This window comes from Salvelinus namaycush, unplaced genomic scaffold (genome assembly GCF_016432855.1).
Source record: "Salvelinus namaycush isolate Seneca unplaced genomic scaffold, SaNama_1.0 Scaffold28, whole genome shotgun sequence".
NCBI classification, from domain to species: Eukaryota; Metazoa; Chordata; class Actinopteri; order Salmoniformes; family Salmonidae; genus Salvelinus; species Salvelinus namaycush.
The window spans coordinates 211,104-232,636 of NW_024059674.1; the positions used below are offsets into that span (position 1 = coordinate 211,104).

General features: G+C 43.3%; 1 protein-coding gene across 1 annotated transcript; it reads left to right on the forward strand.

Annotated features, from left to right (window-relative positions):
- The first annotated feature begins 719 nt into the window (after positions 1-719).
- Positions 720-17,091, forward strand: LOC120039559 (lysosomal alpha-glucosidase-like). Its single transcript, XM_038984972.1, has 7 exons — positions 720-950; positions 1,066-1,214; positions 1,786-1,927; positions 10,840-10,938; positions 11,540-11,704; positions 13,410-13,556; positions 16,517-17,091. The coding sequence occupies exons 1-7, from the start codon at positions 735-737 to the stop codon at positions 16,577-16,579; spliced, it is 981 nt and encodes a 326-aa protein (XP_038840900.1). The 5' UTR covers positions 720-734; the 3' UTR covers positions 16,580-17,091.
- The last annotated feature ends 4,442 nt before the right edge of the window (positions 17,092-21,533 follow it).

The following is a 21,533-nucleotide window of genomic DNA, read 5'->3' on the forward strand; positions in this document are numbered from 1 at the left end:
TCTCTCTTCTCTCTCTCTCTCTCTCTCTCTATCTCTCTATCTCTCTCTCTCTCTCTCTCTCTATCTATATATATATATATATATATATATGCAAAGGTATTTTGCTCCAGTCCTAAAGAAATGAAAAGTAGTATCCATTTGTACAACGTTACTGTCAGTTTAGTCCTAGTTTGGTTGAGTAGAAAACCATCAGAATGGGCCTTTACTACTCAGAAAACATACAACTTTCATCATGCAGAAACGTCAAATACTGTCAAAAATAAGACAAATATCCAGATAAGATGTTTTGGCCATATCACCAGCATGCATGCATGCATATATATATATATATATATATGCATGCATGCATGCATGCATGCATGCATGCATGCATGCTGGTGATATGGCCAAAACATCTTATCTGGATATTTGTCTTATTTTTGACAGTATTTGACGTTTCTGCATGATGAAAGTTGTATGTTTTCTGAGTAGTAAAGGCCCATTCTGATGGTTTTCTACTCAACCAAACTAGGACTAAACTGACAGTAACGTTGTACAAATGGATACTACTTTTCATTTCTTTAGGACTGGAGCAAAATACCTTTATATAGATGGTATTGTCAAAAGAGCTAATGATGAGGCTATGAGGTCCTGTTCTGGGCTTTATATCAGACCGTCTCTTTCTACATCTCTCTAGAGGTCACATGGAACTAGGCCTGGTGTCTAATCATGTCTCATCTCTCTCTAGAGGTCACATGGAACTAGGCCTGGTGTCTAATCATGTCTCACCTCAATCCCTCTCCCTCCCTCCCCCTCCAGGTATGTTAACCTTTAACCTCCTGGGTGTCCCACTGGTGGGGGCTGATGTCTGTGGCTTCAGTGAGCAGACTGAGGAGGAGCTGTGTGTTCGCTGGACACAGCTAGGAGCCTTCTACCCTTTCACACGCAACCACAACGCTATCGACCAGAAGGTAAGACCCCCAATGTGCCCCCCCCCCCCCCCCCTCCCAATGTGGCCCTGACACAAACTGTCATTGTATCTGTATATTCTGTGTGTTTGTGTGCTCTGCGTCTCTCTCCTTCCAGCCCCAGGACCCTCCAGTGTTCAGCCCTCGAGCCCGTTCAGCCATGAAACAGTCTCTCCTGCTACGCTACTCTCTCTTCCCTCTGCTCTACACACTGTTCCACCGTGCACACACACACGGACACACCGTCGCTCGCCCTCTGCTGTTCGAGTGAGTTCCAGACACACACACACTGGGACACACACACACACTGGGACACACACACACACACTGGGACACACACACTGGGACACACACACTGGGACACACACACTGGGACACACACACAAATTAATTTCTATTCAATATCCTATTTCCCCCTAACCCCTAACCCCTAACCCTAATTATAAACTGGGTGGTTCGAGGCCTGAATGCTGACAGCCGTGATATAACAGACCTGTATATTTACTGCTCTAACTACGTCGGTAACCAGTTTATAATAGCGATAAGGCACCTCGGAGGATCCGGCCCACTGCGGCGTGCCTGGACACAGTCCTTAGCCGTGGTATATTGGTCATATACCACACCTCCTCAGGCCTTAATTGTGACCCTAAACCTCATCCTAGTCCTCATGGGGATGTGGGAAATGTCTCTACAAGGGAGAATTTTCCTTGTTTCACTATCCTTGTGGGGGATTTTAGGTCCCCACAAGGATAGAAGAACCAACACACACACACACACACACACACACACACACAGCTCTTTCAGGATGTTCCTGACCAATGTGTGTTCATATTTTTAGGTTCCCCAAGGACGTGAGAACGTATGGGATAGACAGACAGTTCCTATGGGGGAAGAGTTTGATGGTGACACCCGTATTAGATCCAGGTGTGGACTATGTTGTGGGCTACTTCCCTCAAGGTCTCTGGTACGACTACTATACAGTAAGAACACAGCTATATATATTAACTATACATAACCCTTAATAACCCCAGGACTCTGGTACGACTACTATACAGTAAGAACACAGCTATATATATTAACTATACATAACCCTTAATAACCCTTAATAACCCCAGGACTCTGGTACCTCTACTATACAGTAAGAACACAGCTATATATATTAACTATACATAACCCTTAATAACCCCAGGTCTCTGGTACCTCTACTACACAGTAAGAACACAGCTATATATATTAACTATACATAACCCTTAATAACCCCAGGACTCTGGTACCTCTACTACACAGTAAGAACACAGCTAAATATATTAACTATACATAACCCTTAATAACCCTTAATAACCCCAGGTCTCTGGTACCTCTACTATACAGTAAGAACACAGCTATATATATTAACTATACATAACCCTTAATAACCCTTAATAACCCCAGGACTCTGGTACCTCTACTATACAGTAAAAACACAGCTATATATATTAACTATACATAACCCTTAATAACCCCAGGACTCTGGTAACTCTACTATACAGTAATAACACAGCTAAATATACACTGCTCAAAAAAATAAAGGGAACACTTAAACAACACAATGTAACTCCAAGTCAATCACACTTCTGTGAAATCAAACTGTCCACTTAGGAAGCAACACTGATTGACAATAAATTTCACATGCTGTTGTGCAAATGGAATAGACAAAAGGTGGAAATTATAGGCAATTAGCAAGACACCCCCAATAAAGGAGTGATTCTGCAGGTGGTGACCACAGACCACTTCTCAGTTCCTATGCTTCCTGGCTGATGTTTTGGTCACTTTTGAATGCTGGCGGTGCTCTCACTCTAGTGGTAGCATGAGACGGAGTCTACAACCCACACAAGTGGCTCAGGTAGTGCAGTTCATCCAGGATGGCACATCAATGCGAGCTGTGGCAAAAAGGTTTGCTGTGTCTGTCAGCGTAGTGTCCAGAGCATGGAGGCGCTACCAGGAGACAGGCCAGTACATCAGGAGACGTGGAGGAGGCCGTAGGAGGGCAACAACCCAGCAGCAGGACTGCTACCTCCGCCTTTGTGCAAGGAGGTGCACTGCCAGAGCCCTGCAAAATGACCTCCAGCAGGCCACAAATGTGCATGTGTCAGCATATGGTCTCACAAGGGGTCTGAGGATCTCATCTCGGTACCTAATGGCAGTCAGGCTACCTCTGGCGAGCACATGGAGGGCTGTGCGGCCCCACAAAGAAATGCCACCCCACACCATGACTGACCCACCGCCAAACCGGTCATGCTGGAGGATGTTGCAGGCAGCAGAACGTTCTCCACTGCGTCTCCAGACCCTGTCACGTCTGTCTCATGTGCTCAGTGTGAACCTGCTTCCATCTGTGAAGAGCACAGGGCGCCAGTGGCGAATTTGCCAATCTTGGTGTTCTCTGGCAAATGCCAAACGTCCTGCACGGTGTTGGGCTGTAAGCACAACCCCCACCTGTGGACGTCGGGCCCTCATACCACCCTCATGGAGTCTGTTTCTGACCGTTTGTGCAGACACATGCACATTTGTGGCCTGCTGGAGGTCATTTTGCAGGGCTCTGGCAGTGCACCTCCTTGCACAAAGGCGGAGGTAGCGGTCCTGCTGCTGGGTTGTTGCCCTCCTACGGCCTCCTCCACGTCTCCTGATGTACTGGCCTGTCTCCTGGTAGCGCCTCCATGCTCTGGACACTACGCTGACAGACACAGCAAACCTTTTTGCCACAGCTCGCATTGATGTGCCATCCTGGATGAACTGCACTACCTGAGCCACTTGTGTGGGTTGTAGACTCCGTCTCATGCTACCACTAGAGTGAGAGCACCGCCAGCATTCAAAAGTGACCAAAACATCAGCCAGGAAGCATAGGAACTGAGAAGTGGTCTGTGATCACCACCTGCAGAATCACTCCTTTTTTGGGGGTGTCATGCTAATTGCCTATAATTTCCACCTTTTGTCTATTCCATTTGCACAACAGCATGTGAAATGTATTGTCAATCAGTGTTGCTTCCTAAGTGGACAGTTTGATTTCACAGAAGTGTGATTGACTTGGAGTTACATTGTGTTGTTTAAGTGTTCCCTTTATTTTTTTGAGCAGTGTATATTAACTATACATAACCCTTAATAACCCCCAGGACTCTGGTACCTCTACTATACAGTAAGAACACAGCTATATATATTAACCCTTAATAACCCTTAATAACCCCAGGACTCTGGTACCTCTACTATACAGTAAGAACACAGCTATATATATTAACTATACATAACCCTTAATAACCCCAGGACTCTGGTACCTCTACTATACAGTAAGAACACAGCTATATATATTAACTATACATAACCCTTAATAACCCCAGGACTCTGGTACCTCTACTATACAGTAAGAACACAGCTATATATATTAACTATACATAACCCTTAATAACCCTAACCCAGGACTCTGGTACCTCTACTATACAGTAAGAACACAGCTATATATATTAACTATACATAACCCTTAATAACCCCAGGACTCTGGTACCTCTACTATACAGTAAGAACACAGCTATATATATTAACTATACATAACCCTTAATAACCCTTAATAACCCCAGGACTCTGGTACCTCTACTATACAGTAAGAACACAGCTATATATATTAACTATACATAACCCTTAATAACCCCAGGACTCTGGTACCTCTACTATACAGTAAGAACACAGCTATATATATTAACTATACATAACCCTTAATAACCCCAGGACTCTGGTACCTCTACTATACAGTAAGAACACAGCTATATATATTAACTATACATAACCCTTAATAACCCTAACCCAGGACTCTGGTACCTCTACTATACAGTAAGAACACAGCTATATATATTAACTATACATAACCCTTAATAACCCCAGGACTCTGGTACCTCTACTATACAGTAAGAACACAGCTATATATATTAACTATACATAACCCTTAATAACCCTTAATAACCCCAGGACTCTGGTACCTCTACTATACAGTAAGAACACAGCTATATATATTAACTATACATAACCCTTAATAACCCCAGGACTCTGGTACCTCTACTATACAGCAAGAACACAGCTATATATATTAACTATACATAACCCTTAATAACCCCAGGTCTCTGGTAACTCTACTACATAGTAAGAACACAGCTATATATATTAACTATACATAACCCTTAATAACCCTTAATAACCCCAGGACTCTGGTACCTCTACTATACAGTAAGAACATAGCTATATATATTAACTATACATAACCCTTAATAACCCCAGGTCTCTGGTACCTCTACTATACAGCAAGAACACAGCTATATATATTAACTATACATAACCCTTAATAACCCCAGGTATCTGGTAACTCTACTACACAGTAAGAACACAGCTATATATATTAACTATACATAACCCTTAATAACCCTTAATAACCCCAGGACTCTGGTACCTCTACTATACAGTAAGAACACAGCTATATATATTAACTATACATAACCCTTAATAACCCCAGGTCTCTGGTACCTCTACTATACAGTAAGAACACAGCTACATATATTAACTATACATAACCCTTAATAACCCCAGGACTCTGGTACCTCTACTACACAGTAAGAACACAGCTATATATATTAACTATACATAACCCTTAATAACCCTTAATAACCCCCAGGACTCTGGTAACTCTACTACACAGGAAGAACACAGCTAAATATATTAACTATACATAACCCTTAATAACCCCAGGACTCTGGTACCTCTACTATACAGTAAGAACACAGCTATATATATTAACTATACATAACCCTTAATAACCCTTAATAACCCCAGGTCTCTGGTACCTCTACTATACAGTAAGAACACAGCTATATATATTAACTATACATAACCCTTAATAACCCCAGGACTCTGGTACCTCTACTATACAGTAAGAACACAGCTATATATATTAACTATACATAACCCTTAATAACCCTTAATAACCCCAGGTCTCTGGTACCTCTACTATACAGTAAGAACACAGCTATATATATTAACTATACATAACCCTTAATAACCCCAGGACTCTGGTACCTCTACTATACAGTAAGAACACAGCTATATATATTAACTATACATAACCCTTAATAACCCTAACCCAGGACTCTGGTACCTCTACTATACAGTAAGAACACAGCTATATATATTAACTATACATAACCCTTAATAACCCCAGGTCTCTGGTACCTCTACTATACAGTAAGAACACAACTATATATATTACCTATACATAACCCTTAATAACCCCAGGTCTCTGGTACCTCTACTATACAGTAAGAACACAGCTATATATATTAACTATACATAACCCTTAATAACCCCAGGTCTCTGGTACCTCTACTATACAGTAAGAACACAGCTATATATATTAACTATACATAACCCTTAATAACCCTTAATAACCCCAGGTCTCTGGTACGACTACTATACAGTAAGAACACAGCTATATATATTAACTATACATAACCCTTAATAACCCCAGGTCTCTGGTACCTCTACTATACAGTAAAAACACAACTATATATATTACCTTTACATAACCCTTAATAACCCCAGGACTCTGGTACCTCTACTACACAGTAAGAACACAGCTATATATATTAACTATACATAACCCTTAATAACCCTTAATAACCCCAGGACTCTGGTACCTCTACTACACAGTAAGAACACAGCTATATATATTAACTATACATAACCCTTAATAACCCTTAATAACCCCAGGACTCTGGTACCTCTACTACACAGTAATAACACAGCTATATATATTAACTATACATAACCCTTAATAACCCTAACCCAGGACTCTGGTACCTCTACTATACAGTAAGAACACAGCTATATATATTAACTATACATAACCCTTAATAACCCTTAATAACCCCAGGTCTCTGGTACGACTACTATACAGTAAGAACACAGCTATATATATTAACTATACATAACCCTTAATAACCCTTAATAACCCTAACCCAGGACTCTGGTACCTCTACTATACAGTAATAACACAGCTACATATATTAACTATACATAACCCTTAATAACCCTTAATAACCCCAGGTCTCTGGTACCTCTACTACACAGTAAGAACACAGCTATATATATTAACTATACATAACCCTTAATAACCCTTAATAACCCCAGGACTCTGGTACCTCTACTACACAGTAAGAACACAGCTATATATATTAACTATACATAACCCTTAATAACCCTTAATAACCCCAGGACTCTGGTACCTCTACTACACAGTAAGAACACAGCTATATATATTAACTATACATAACCCTTAATAACTCTTAATAACCCCAGGACTCTGGTACCTCTACTACACAGTAATAACACAGCTATATATATTAACTATACATAACCCTTAATAACCCTAACCCAGGACTCTGGTACCTCTACTATACAGTAAGAACACAGCTATATATATTAACTATACATAACCCTTAATAACCCCAGGTCTCTGGTACGACTACTATACAGTAAGAACACAGCTATATATATTAACTATACATAACCCTTAATAACCCTAACCCAGGACTCTGGTACCTCTACTACACAGTAAGAACACAGCTATATATATTAACTATACATAACCCTTAATAACCCCAGGACTCTGGTACATCTACTATACAGTAAGAACACAGCTATATATATTAACTATACATAACCCTTAATAACCCTTAATAACCCCAGGTCTCTGGTACCTCTACTATACAGTAAGAACACAGCTATATATATTAACTATACATAACCCTTAATAACCCTTAATAACCCCAGGACTCTGGTACCTCTACTATACAGTAAGAACACAGCTATATATATTAACTATACATAACCCTTAATAACCCTTAATAACCCCAGGTCTCTGGTACCTCTACTATACAGTAAGAACACAGCTATATATATTAACTATACATAACCCTTAATAACCCCAGGTCTCTGGTACCTCTACTATACAGTAAGAACACAGCTATATATATTAACTATACATAACCCTTAATAACCCTTAATAACCCTTAATAACCCCAGGACTCTGGTACCTCTACTATACAGTAAGAACACAGCTATATATATTAACTATACATAACCCTTAATAACCCTTAATAACCCCAGGTCTCTGGTACCTCTACTATACAGTAAGAACACAACTATATATATTACCTATACATAACCCTTAATAACCCCAGGTCTCTGGTACCTCTACTATACAGTAAGAACACAGCTATATATATTAACTATACATAACCCTTAATAACCCTTAATAACCCTAACCCAGGACTCTGGTACCTCTACTACACAGTAAGAACACAGCTATATATATTAACTATACATAACCCTTAATAACCCTTAATAACCCCCAGGACTCTGGTAACTCTACTACACAGGAAGAACACAGCTAAATATATTAACTATACATAATCCTTAATAACCCCAGGACTCTGGTACCTCTACTATACAGTAAAAACACAACTATATATATTACCTTTACATAACCCTTAATAACCCCAGGACTCTGGTACCTCTACTACACAGTAAGAACACAGCTATATATATTAACTATACATAACCCTTAATAACCCTTAATAACCCCAGGACTCTGGTACCTCTACTACACAGTAAGAACACAGCTATATATATTAACTATACATAACCCTTAATAACCCTTAATAACCCCAGGACTCTGGTACCTCTACTACACAGTAATAACACAGCTATATATATTAACTATACATAACCCTTAATAACCCTAACCCAGGACTCTGGTACCTCTACTATACAGTAAGAACACAGCTATATATATTAACTATACATAACCCTTAATAACCCCAGGTCTCTGGTACGACTACTATACAGTAAGAACACAGCTATATATATTAACTATACATAACCCTTAATAACCCTTAATAACCCTAACCCAGGACTCTGGTACCTCTACTATACAGTAATAACACAGCTACATATATTAACTATACATAACCCTTAATAACCCTTAATAACCCCAGGTCTCTGGTACGACTACTATACAGTAAGAACACAGCTATATATATTAACTATACATAACCCTTAATAACCCCAGGACTCTGGTACCTCTACTACACAGTAAGAACACAGCTATATATATTAACTATACATAACCCTTAATAACCCTTAATAACCCCAGGACTCTGGTACCTCTACTACACAGTAATAACACAGCTATATATAACTATACATAACCCTTAATAACCCTAACCCAGGACTCTGGTACCTCTTCTATACAGTAAGAACACAGCTATATATATTAACTATACATAACCCTTAATAACCCTTAATAACCCCAGGTCTCTGGTACGACTACTATACAGTAAGAACACAGCTATATATATTAACTATACATAACCCTTAATAACCCTTAATAACCCCAGGTCTCTGGTACCTCTACTATACAGTAAGAATACAGCTATATATATTAACTATACATAACCCTTAATAACCCTTAATAACCCCAGGACTCTGGTAGCTCTACTATACAGTAAGAACACAGCTATATATATTAACTATACATAACCCTTAATAACCCCAGGACTATGGTACCTCTACTATACAGTAATAACACAACTACAGTAATTATTAAAGATAATGAGGGTATTTTTTAAGGACTTGGGACAGTATCACTCCTTTCGTATTTATATATGTTAGGCTTTGTTGATGAGATGGTAAAGTGTTGGATAAAGGAGCAAAATAAATAAATACAGTAGGGGAAGAGGTAGTTGTTTGGGCTAAATTTATAGATGAGCTATGTACAGGTGCAGTGATCTGTGAGCTGCTCTGACAGCTGGTGCTTAAAGCTAGTGAGGGAGGTAAGTGTTGGATAAAGATTGTCCCGTGGGGCTCCGTTGGTAGTGGACGGTGCTTGCAACGCCAGGGTTGTGACGCCAGGGTTGTGGGTTCGATTCCCACGGCGGACCAGTACGTAAAACTCTGTGCTCTCACTACTGTAAGTGGACAAGAGTTTTATTTAAATGAAGGACTAAAATGTACCAGATGATTGGGAGGCGGAGTCTAACCAGCTGGAAACACTGGACCGCACAGGACACAACTAGTAGGAATTCTGGGTAATGACAATAGAATGTGATGGTAGTTACAAGGCTTTTGTTTCAGGCTGGACCATGGCACTTACACTGAGTGTACAAAACTTTAGGAACACCTTCCTGATATTGAGTTACACCCCCCTTTTGCCCTCAGAACAGCCTCGATTTGTCGGGGTATGGACTCTACAAGGTGTCGAAAGCGTTCCACAGGGATGCTGGCCCATGTTGACTCCAATGCTTCCCACAGTTGTGTCAAGTTTGCTGGATGTCCTTTGGGTGGTGGACCATTCTTGATACACACAGAAAACTGTTGCGCAGGAAAAACCCAGCAGCCTACCAAACCCTGTTCAAAGACACTTAAATATTTTTTCTTGTCCTTTCACCCTCTGAATGGCACACATACACAATCCATGTCTCAATTGTCTCAAGGCTTAAAAATCCTTCTTTAACCCGTCTCCTCCCCTTCATCTGCACTGATTGAAGTGGATTTAACAAGTGACATCAATAAGGGATCATAGCTTTTACCTGGATTCACCTGGTCAGTCTGTGTCATGGAAAGAGCAGGTGTTCTTAATGTTTTGTTCAGTGTATAATTCACGTGCTGAATATTGAATCTCTCCTGTCTGTTCTCTCTCTCTCCCTCCCTCTGTCTCCCTCTCTCCCCAACTTCCCTTCTCTCTCCTCTGTCTGCTCTCTCTCTCTCCCTCTCTCCCCAACTTCCCTTCTCTCTCTCTGTCTCTGTGTGTCTCCTCTCTCAGGGTGATTCTATCCGTAGTAAAGGAGAAGAGTTGAGGCTCAAGGCTCCTCTAGAGCACATCAACCTTCACCTGAGAGAAGGAGCTGTCGTACCTACACAGGTAAACAGACAATGCATCGTCAAGTAGCTGGATCATCCATATTATTGGGGCTCCCGAGGAGGTGCAGCGGTCTAAGGCATCTCGGTGCTAGAGGTGTTACTACAGACCCTGGTTCGATTCCAGGCTGTATTACAACCGGCTGTGATTGGGAGTCCCATAGGGCGGCGCACAATTGGCCCAGCGTCATTAGGGTTTGGCTGTCATTGTAAATAAGAATTTGTTCCTAACTGACTTGCCCAGTTAAATAAAGGTTAAGTCAGAATAATGATGACTACTGAGTTTCTATCTATCTACTGAGTTTCTGGAGGGTGGATGGTCAGGCATCTATATCGAAATAATAAATCACTGTGTATGTCTCTCTGTTCCTCTGTCTCTCTCCTTCGTTCTCTCTGTGTGTGTCTCTCTTTGTGTCTGTGTGTGTCTCTCTGTGTCTGTGTCTCTCTCTGTCTCTGTGTGTCTCTCTCTCTGTCTGTCTCTCTCTCTCTCTGTCTGTCTCTCTTTGTCTCTGTGTCTCTCTCTCTCTCTCTGTGTGTGTCTCTGTCTCTCTTTGTCTCTGTGTCTGTGTCTCTCTCTCTCTCTCTGTGTGTCTCTCCCTTTGTAGCGTCCCAACACAACCCTGTTTGTGAGCAGTGGTCAGCCGCTCCACCTCGTGTCCAGTCTGTCTGAAGACGGCTCGGCCGGAGGAGAGCTATTCTGGGACGACGGAGAGAGCATCGACACCTTGGAGACCGACCAGTACGCTCACATAGTGTTCACTGTGGTGAAGGTACGCTCCGACCACTACAGACCAGTACGCTCACATATTGTTCACTGTGGTGAAGGTACGCTCCAACCGCTACAGACCAGTACGTCACATAGTGTTCACTGTGGTGAAGGTACGCTCCAACCACTACAGACCAGTACGATCACATAGTGTTCACTGTGGTGAAGGTACGCTCCAACCGCTACAGACCAGTACGTCACATAGTGTTCACTGTGGTGAAGGTACGCTCCAACCACTACAGACCAGTACGCTCACATAGTGTTCACTGTGGTGAAGGTACGCTCCAACCGCTACAGACCAGTACGTCACATAGTGTTCACTGTGGTGAAGGTACGCTCCAACCGCTACAGACCAGTACGTCACATAGTGTTCACTGTGGTGAAGGTACGCTCCAACCGCTACAGACCAGTACGTCACATAGTGTTCACTGTGGTGAAGGTACGCTCCAACCACTACAGACCAGTACGTCACATAGTGTTCACTGTGGTGAAGGTACGCTCCAACCACTACAGACCAGTACGCTCACATAGTGTTCACTGTGGTGAAGGTACGCTCCAACCGCTACAGACCAGTACGTCACATAGTGTTCACTGTGGTGAAGGTACGCTCCAACCGCTACAGACCAGTACGTCACATAGTGTTCACTGTGGTGAAGGTACGCTCCAACCGCTACAGACCAGTACGTCACATAGTGTTCACTGTGGTGAAGGTACGCTCCAACCACTACAGACCAGTACGTCACATAGTGTTCACTGTGGTGAAGGTACGCTCCAACCGCTACAGACCAGTACGTCACATAGTGTTCACTGTGGTGAAGGTACGCTCCAACCGCTACAGACCAGTACGTCACATAGTGTTCACTGTGGTGAAGGTACGCTCCAACCACTACACAACCATAATACAACACAACCACTTGATAAACTACTGTACACAGTGACTACTGTCGAACAATATAGCCATGACAGCGGGTTCAACCACTACAAACGCTGTAGCCATGGTAGCGGGTTCAACCACTACTAACGCTGTAGCCATGGTAGCGGGTTCAACCACTACTAACGCTGTAGCCATGGTAGCGGGTTCAACCACTACTAACGCTGTAGCCATGGTAGCGGGTTCAACCACTACTAACGCTGTAGCCATGGTAGCGGGTTCAACCACTACTAACGCTGTAGCCATGGTAGCGGGTTCAACCACTACTAACGCTGTAGCCATGGTAGCGGGTTCAACCACTACTAACGCTGTAGCCATGGTAGCGGGTTCAACCACTACTAACGCTGTAGCCATGGTAGCGGGTTCAACCACTACTAACGCTGTAGCCATGGTAGCGGGTTCAACCACTACTAACGCTGTAGCCATGGTAGCGGGTTCAACCACTACTAACGCTGTAGCCATGGTAGCGGTTTCAACCACTACTAACGCTGTAGCCATGGTAGCGGGTTCAACCACTACTAACGCTGTAGCCATGGTAGCGGGTTCAACCACTACTAACGCTGTAGCCATGGTAGCGGGTTCAACCACTACTAACGCTGTAGCCATGGTAGCGGGTTCAACCACTACTAACGCTGTAGCCATGGTAGCGGGTTCAACCACTACTAACGCTGTAGCCATGGTAGCGGGTTCAACCACTACTAACGCTGTAGCCATGGTAGCGGGTTCAACCACTACTAACGCTGTAGCCTTCACCTCTTCTCTTCCGATTGTGTTCTAGAACACGATGACATCGGAGGTGCTGCACGACCACGTGGAGGCTTCCTACATCACCGTGGAAACAGCCTCCTTCTACGGCGTGAAGGCGGAGCCTACCAGGGTCACGGTCAACTCCCAGGATGCTGCATTCAGCTACAGAGCCAATCAGGTGAGGCTTGGAGTCAGAGGTTAAGTGTTTTTTAAAGTTCAGATAATGTTTTAGAGCAGCCATACTCACAATAATTTTTTTTTTTTAAAGGAATGTAGGGACCTCCCGAGTGGCGCAGCGGTCTAAGGCATTGATCAGTGCTAGAGGCGCCACTACAGATCCGGGTTCGATCCCGGGTCGTCCGGGTTAGGGGAGGGTTTGGCCGGCTGGGATGTCCTTGTCTCATCGCGCTCTAGCGACTCCTTGTGGCGGGCCGGGCGCAGTGCACGCTGACTTCGTTAACCAGCTGGTACAGTGTTTCCTCCGACTGTGTCAGGAAGCAGTGCGGCTTGGCGGGGTCGTGTTTCGGAGGACGCACGGCTCTCGACCTTCGCCTCTCCCGAGTCCTTACTGGAGTTGCAGCGATGGGACAGGACTGTAACTACCAATTGCCTATCATGAAGAAGAGGAATGCAGTCGGGCTTTCAATTGAATGCTGTTGAGAGTTGTAATAGTAGAAAAGCACAAGGTGCCATTTGTAAATGTAGTAGTAGTGCACGGACAGTTATCCTCTGATATCATTCACTGACAGACCTTAGACAGCTGTCTGTCAGGAATCTCCAGTCTGATGTCATCCACTGACAGACCTTAGACAGCTGTCTGTCAGGAATCTCCAGTCTGATGTCATCCACTGACAGACCTTAGACAGCTGTCTGGAACCTGTCAGGAATCTCCAGTCTGATGTCATCCACTGACAGACCTTAGACAGCTGTCTGGAACCTGTCAGGAATCTCCAGTCTGATGTCATCCACTGACAGACCTTAGACAGCTGTCTGGAACCTGTCAGGAATCTCCAGTCTGATGTCATCCACTGACAGACCTTAGACAGCTGTCTGGAACCTGTCAGGAATCTCCAGTCTGATGTCATCCACTGACAGACCTTAGACAGCTGTCTGGAACCTGTCAGGAATCTCCAGTCTGATGTCATCCACTGACAGACCTTAGACAGCTGTCTGGAACCTGTCAGGAATCTCCAGTTGATCTACGACTAGCCCATGTTACATAGATAGCTGCTTATTCCAACTTCCCAAATACACTGTTGTTGTTAAGTCAACGGGTATCATTTGAACACAGGTAAGACACGGTAAACTGGGTAGATTTGCAGGAAATTACCTTAGACCTAAAAAATATACACTACATGCTGTCCAACATCTCATTCCAAAATCATTAATATGGAGTTGGTCCCCCCCTTTGCTGCTATAACAGCCTCCACTCTTCTTTTTAAATTGTTTTATGCATTTATTTTTTTGTACTTTGACCCCTTTTTCTCCCCAATGTCGTGATATCCAATTGGTAGTTAGTCTTGTCCCATCACTGCAACTCACGTACGGACTCGGGAGAGGCCAAGGTCGAGCGCCGTGCGTCCTCTGAAACACAACCCCGCCAAGTCCCACTGCTTCTTGACACACTGGTCACTTAACCCGGAAGCCAACCGCACCAATGTGTCGGAGGAAACGCCGTACACCTGGCGACCATGTCAGCGTGGCCCGCCACAGGAGTCACTAGAGCGCGATGGGACAAGGACATCCCAGCCGGTCAAAACCTCCCCTAACCCGGACGACGCTGGGCCAATTGTGCGTCACCTCATGGGTCTCCCAATGCGACACATGCAGTGCCTTAGACTGCTCTGCCACTCGGGAGACCCCCAGCTTCCACCCTTCTGGGAAGGCTTTCCACTAGATGTTGGAACACTGCTGCGGGGACTGGCTTCCATTCAGCCACAAGAGCATTAGTGAGGTTGGGCGATTAGGCCTGGCTCACAGTCAGCACTCCAATTCATCACAAAGGTGTTCGATGGGGTTGAGGTCAGGGCTCTGTACAGGCCAGTCATGTTCTTCCAAACCATTTCTGAATGGACCTCGCTTTGTGCACGGGGGGCATTGTCATGCTGAGACAGGAAAGGGCCTTCCCCAAACTGTTGGAAGCACAGAATCATCTAGAATGTCATTGTATGCTGTAGCGTTGAGATTTTCTTTCACTGGAACTAAGGAGCCCGAACCATGAAAAACAGCCCCAGACCATTATTGCTCCTCCACCAAACTTTACAGTTGTCACTATGCATTGGGGGAGGTAGAGATTTATTGGCATCCACCAAACCCAGATTCGTCCGTCGGACTGCCAGATGGTGAAGCGTGATTCATCACTCTAGAGAACGTGTTTCCACTGCTCCAGAGTCCAATGGTGGCCAGCTTTACACCACTCCAGCCGACACTTGGTATTGCGCATGGTGATCTTAGGCTTGTGTGCGGCTGCTCGCCCATGGAAACTCATTTCATGAAGCTCCTGACGAACAGTTCTTGTGCTGACGTTGCTTCCAGAGGTAGTTTGGAACTCGGTAGTGAGTGTTGCAGCCGAGGACAGATGATTTGTACCCGCTACAGCACTCGGCGGTCCCGCTCCGTGAGCTTGTGTGGTCTACCACTTCACAGCTGAGCCGTTGTTGCTCCTAGATGTTTCCACTTCACAATAACAGCACGCAGTTAGTTGACCGGGGAAGCTCTAGCAGGGCTGAAATTTGACTAACTGACTTTTTGAAAGGTGGCATCCTATGACGGTGCCACGTTGAAAGTCACCGAGCTCTTCAGTAAGTCTTTTCTACTGCCAATGTTTGTCTATGGAGATTGCAAGGCTGTGTGCTCGATTTTATACACCTGTCAGCAGGGGGTGTGGCTGAAATAGCTGTGTGTGTGTTTGTTTCCACCAACAAAAGGTGTGTGAACAGTTTAGGATCGTGAGCTGGGGGTTTGTTAGTTCACCGACAAGACTGATACATGACAATGTCCATCCTGACCTTTGCCCCCTAGGAAATGTGTGAGTTGACTAGTAGTAGTTGAATCTCCCCATGTTTAGTGAAAATGATATCTGTGGTTTGTTATTAATGTATCTCTCTCTGTTTCTCCATTTTGTCTCCCTCCCTCTAGGTGTTGACTGTAACAGACCTAGGACTGAATCTCAGCCAGAACTTCACCATCAGTTGGATCTAACAGGTTTTCCCAAAAATGGGAATTCTGACCTTTTGGAATGTTGATGGTTTCCCTGACGGTCTCTACTGCTTTACTCCCCATGTCTGTGTCCCAAATGGCACCCTATTCCCTATATAGTGCACTACTAATGACCAGGGCCCTTGTGTATAGGGTGCCATTTGAGACAGGTATGGTCTCTGTGAAGCTTTATAGTGGTGGTGATGACAGTATTTATTTTAGCTGATTTTATGGTATAAACATCTATGAAAAATGACATTTTATATAGTATTTAACTGATAAATGTCTATAATAATGCCTCCACCACACAGTGTAACCAGCCCACAGTACAGCCAGACCCGGTTACCGGGATTTACCTCCCAAAACCACTCCCTTTTCCCGGGATTAATAACATTGAGACACTGATAAATGGTGTTAAATGATATGCCCTGTCTGAATCTGGCTTCTCTACGGCCTCTGCATAATGAATCAGCGATCGGGGTGGGGGACAGACGGGCCGTCTCGGGGTGGGGGACAGACGGCCCGTCTCGGGGTGGTGGGGGACAGACGGCCCGTCTCGGGGTGGTGGGGGACAGACGGCCCGTCTCGGGGTGGTGGGGGACAGGCGGCCCGTCTCGGGGCGGGGGACAGGCGGCCCGTCTCGGGGCGGGGGACAGGCGGCCCGTCTCGGGGCGGGGGACAGGCGGCCCGTCTCGGGGCGGGGGACAGGCGGCCCGTCTCGGGGTGGTGGGGGACAGGCGGCCCGTCTCGGGGGTGGGGGACAGGAGTGTAGACGTATCATCTCATCATGGTAGCTTTTTTTCATGTGACAGGTAGGCCTACATTTGCTGAGGCACAGTCTATGCTACAGTAATATAAAGACTGAATAAGTATCTAATTTACCCATCTCTATCTGGCTATCAGGGTCACCTTGTTTTTAATTGTAAAGATTATTATTTGTATTTCAGCTGCAGAGTTTTAAAACTGCCTGTCACTCGAATATCGTTGCTTTAAATCAGTGCACGAAATATTATGAAAGGTATTTGTCAGCCTGCTAATTATACGTAAGGCCCTATTATATTTCAAAGTTAAAATAAAATCCGCTAGCCTATACTACTAGCCGCATGTTCTCTCCCTGCTTTATCGTGGTTTGAACGATGTCATTCCAGTCCATATAATACAGTATAATGCAGTAATACAGTATAATACAGTACAGTAATACAGTATAATGCAGTACAGTAATACAGTATAATGCAGTACAGTAATACAGTATAATGCAGTACAGTAATACAGTATAATGCAGTACAGTAATACAGTATAATGCAGTACAGTAATACAGTATAATGCAGTACAGTAATACAGTATAATGCAGTACAGTAATACAGTATAATGCAGTACAGTAATACAGTATAATGCAGTACAGTAATACAGTATAATGCAGTACAGTAATACAGTATAATGCAGTACAGTACAATATAATGCAGTACAGTACAATACAATGCAGTATAATGCAGTCCATATAATACAGTATAATGCAGTACAGTAATACAGTATAATGCAGTACAGTAATACAGTACAATGCAGTACAGTAATACAGTTCACACTCAAAAAGCCTACTGGAGCTAGTTTCATTTATTTACCCAACAGAGGATATAGCTAGCTACATCTATGGGTTATATATCTAGCTACATCTATGGGCTATATATCTAGCTACATCTATGGGCTATATAGCTAGCTACATCTATGGGCTATATAGCTAGCTACATCTATGGGCTTTATATCTAGCTACATCTATGGGCTATATAGCTAGCTACATCTATGGGCTATATATCTAGCTACATCTATGGGCTTTATAGCTAGCTACATCTATGGGCTATATAGCTAGCTACATCTATGGGCTATATAGCTAGCTACATCTATGGGCTATATATCTAGCTACATCTATGGGCTTTTCTGTTTTTCTGTCGTGCAGTAGCCTATATCATATATGTATTGGATAACGGCACAATATTTTGGCCTTTTTTGGGCTTGGGCTCGGGCTCATGAAATGTCTTTAATGTAGGGCTCGTCAGGCTTGAATTTTTAATCAAAGCTCTAATCAAATCCAGACAGGCCTGTTTATAATGCTTTTGAATGACCGTTCCGGTTTGGACTGGAAATACCGGTTTAGCCGGTAGGAAAGTGATTTATTCTCAGGATGGAACATTTGTAAAATACTGTTAAAATATTCAACCGTAAGCCAGATGGCAGCATTAGTTTGAAAGGCCTCCTGTGTATTTTACTGGTTAGTAGTAGAATATGAAGTCTAGGAGTGCTGCCACTGGTCATTACTACAGTAAAGAGACAACTTTTATTTGCTGTTTTCATTTCTCAGAGGAAAGGTGAAGATGTGCAATAAAAAGGAACCTTTTCTTTCCCTCAGAACAAGACTAGAATGGAGGTGAAATGGATGTTTGTGTCTTTGGGGAGTTTCATGATAATAATCAGTGATTGTTGTTGTTGATCCTGATATGTACATATTGTTGTTATTGATCCTGATATGTACATATTGTTGTTGCCAAGCTTGTTTGCACTGAATCAGGACGTATTGAAGGTACAGGGAAGTGCCTTACGAATGATCAAACTGTGTCTTCTACAGCTCTGTTTTAGATCTGTTCTAGAATTCTAGTTTCAGAACCCCTCTAGAACAGCTCTGTTTTAACTCTGTTCTAGAATTCTAGTTTCAGAACCCCTCTAGAACAGCTCTGTTTTAACTCTGTTCTAGAATTCTAGTTTCAGAACCCCTCTAGAACAGCTCTGTTTTAACTCTGTTCTAGAATTCTAGTTTCAGAACCCCTCTAGAACAGCTCTGTTTTAACTCTGTTCTAGAATTCTAGTTTCAGAACCCCTCTAGAACAGCTCTGTTTTAACTCTGTTCTAGAATTCTAGTTTCAGAACAGCTCTAGAACAGCTCTGTTTTAACTCTGTTCTAGAATTCTAGTTTCAGAACCCCTCTAGAACAGCTCTGTTTTAACTCTGTTCTAGAATTCTAGTTTCAGAACAGCTCTAGAACAGCTCTGTTTTAACTCTGTTCTAGAATTCTAGTTTCAGAACCCCTCTAGAACAGCTCTGTTTTAACTCTGTTCTAGAATTCTAGTTTCAGAACCCCTCTAGAACAGCTCTGTTTTAACTCTGTTCTAGAATTCTAGTTTCAGAACCCCTCTAGAACAGCTCTGTTTTAACTCTGTTCTAGAATTCTAGTTTCAGAACACCTCTAGAACAGCTCTGTTTTAACTCTGTTCTAGAATTCTAGTTTCAGAACACCTCTAGAACAGCTCTGTTTTAGATCTGTTCTAGAATTCTAGTTTCAGAACACCTCTAGAACAGCTCTGTTTTAACTCTGTTCTAGAATTCTAGTTTCAGAACACCTCTAGAACAGCTCTGTTTTAGATCTGTTCTAGAATTCTAGTTTCAGAACACCTCTAGAACAGCTCTGTTTTAACTCTGTTCTAGAATTCTAGTTTCAGAACAGCTCTACATTGTTCTAAAACTACAATTCTAGTTTCAGTTGGTTTTCTAACTGCTTTACTGTGTCTCTAAAACACTGATTAATAATAATGAGGCTTTTTAAAGTCTTGTCAAGCTTTCTTAGACATACAGTTATCTTTACTAGATCATGAAAGAGGATCGTAGTTGACATTTTAAGTATTATGGTAATGCGACATTTGAAATTGATTGGTTGAAATGTTTTGACAAATTTGTCCTATTTTATTCAAATGTTTTGATTTAAGTGGTAAAATGAAGACTATGTAAGGGAAGACATATTTTCAGAGTGAAAGATTATTTATCTTGCCTTATGTTGGTCAGTTCTGCCAGTGGGGTGTATCTATCTGAATATTACAATGACTGTTGATGCTGTAAGGCCTCTCCATCTCCATGTGTGTTCAGTTGACGTGCTCAGACATGCTCATTTCAACTGATGACTTGATTAAATATGAATCCTGACTCCCATGTGTCTGATTGGATCTGTTTCTCCAGTGGACGGATTGGATGGGAGGGACGTATATTACCTGGGTGTCATTTAGTTTCATCCAGGTATTACTACTGCTTGGCTGGAGCATAATCCTGCACCCATCAAATATGCCTTTTTATTCAAATCAAATTTATTTATATAGCCCTTCTTACATCAGCTGATGTCAAAGTGCTGTACAGAAACCCAGCCTAAAACCCCAAACAGCAAGCAATGCAGGTGTAGAAGCACGGTGGCTAGGAAAAACTCCCTAGAAAGGCCGAAACCTAGGAAGAAACCAGGCTATGAGGGGTGGCCAGTCCTCTTCTGGCTGTGCCGGGTGGAGATTATAACAACATGGCCAAGATGTTCAAATGTTCATAAATAAAAAGTGTCTCTACCGCTCCTGCGGTCTCTAGAGAGTTGAAAACAGCAGGTCTGGGACAGGTAGCACGTCCGGTGAACAGGTCAGGGTTCCATAGCCGCAGGCAGAACAGTTGAAACTGGAGCAGCAGCACGGCCAGGTGGACTGGGGACAGTAAGGAGTCATCATGCCAGGTAGTCCTGAGGCATGGTCCTAGGGCTCAGGTCCTCCGAGAGAGAGAAAGAGAGAAAAAGAGAGAGAGAGAGAATTAGGGAGCGCATACTTAAATTCACACAGGACACCGGATAAGACAGGAGAAATACTCCAGATATAACAGACTGACCCTAGCCCCCCGACACAAATTACTGCAGCATAAGTACTGGAGGCTGAGACAGGAGGGGTCGGGAGACACTGTGGCCCCATCCGATGATACCCCCGGACAGGCAGGATATAACCCCACCCACTTTGCCAAAGCACAGTCCCCACACCACTATTATTGAATTCCATTGTCCTCCAATAAAAAAATGTTGTGGGAGGGCGAGTAGATTGTGGCTTCTATCAATGTAATTGTCTGCATCATTTCCAATCGCCCATATATTTTTGGGTAAATATATACAGTACCAGTC

What these genes read in the sequence shown, in the direction of transcription:
- LOC120039559 (XM_038984972.1), top strand. Translation starts at nt 735, where the DNA reads ATGGAACTAGGCCTGGTGTCTAATCATGTCTCACCTCAATCCCTCTCC. An exon ending in GCTCGCCCTCTGCTGTTCGA is followed by an intron (nt 1,215 to 1,785) that starts GTGAGTTCCAGA and finishes TCATATTTTTAG; the next exon opens with GTTCCCCAAGGACGTGAGAA. An exon ending in GAGCTGTCGTACCTACACAG is followed by an intron (nt 10,939 to 11,539) that starts GTAAACAGACAA and finishes CTCCCTTTGTAG; the next exon opens with CGTCCCAACACAACCCTGTT.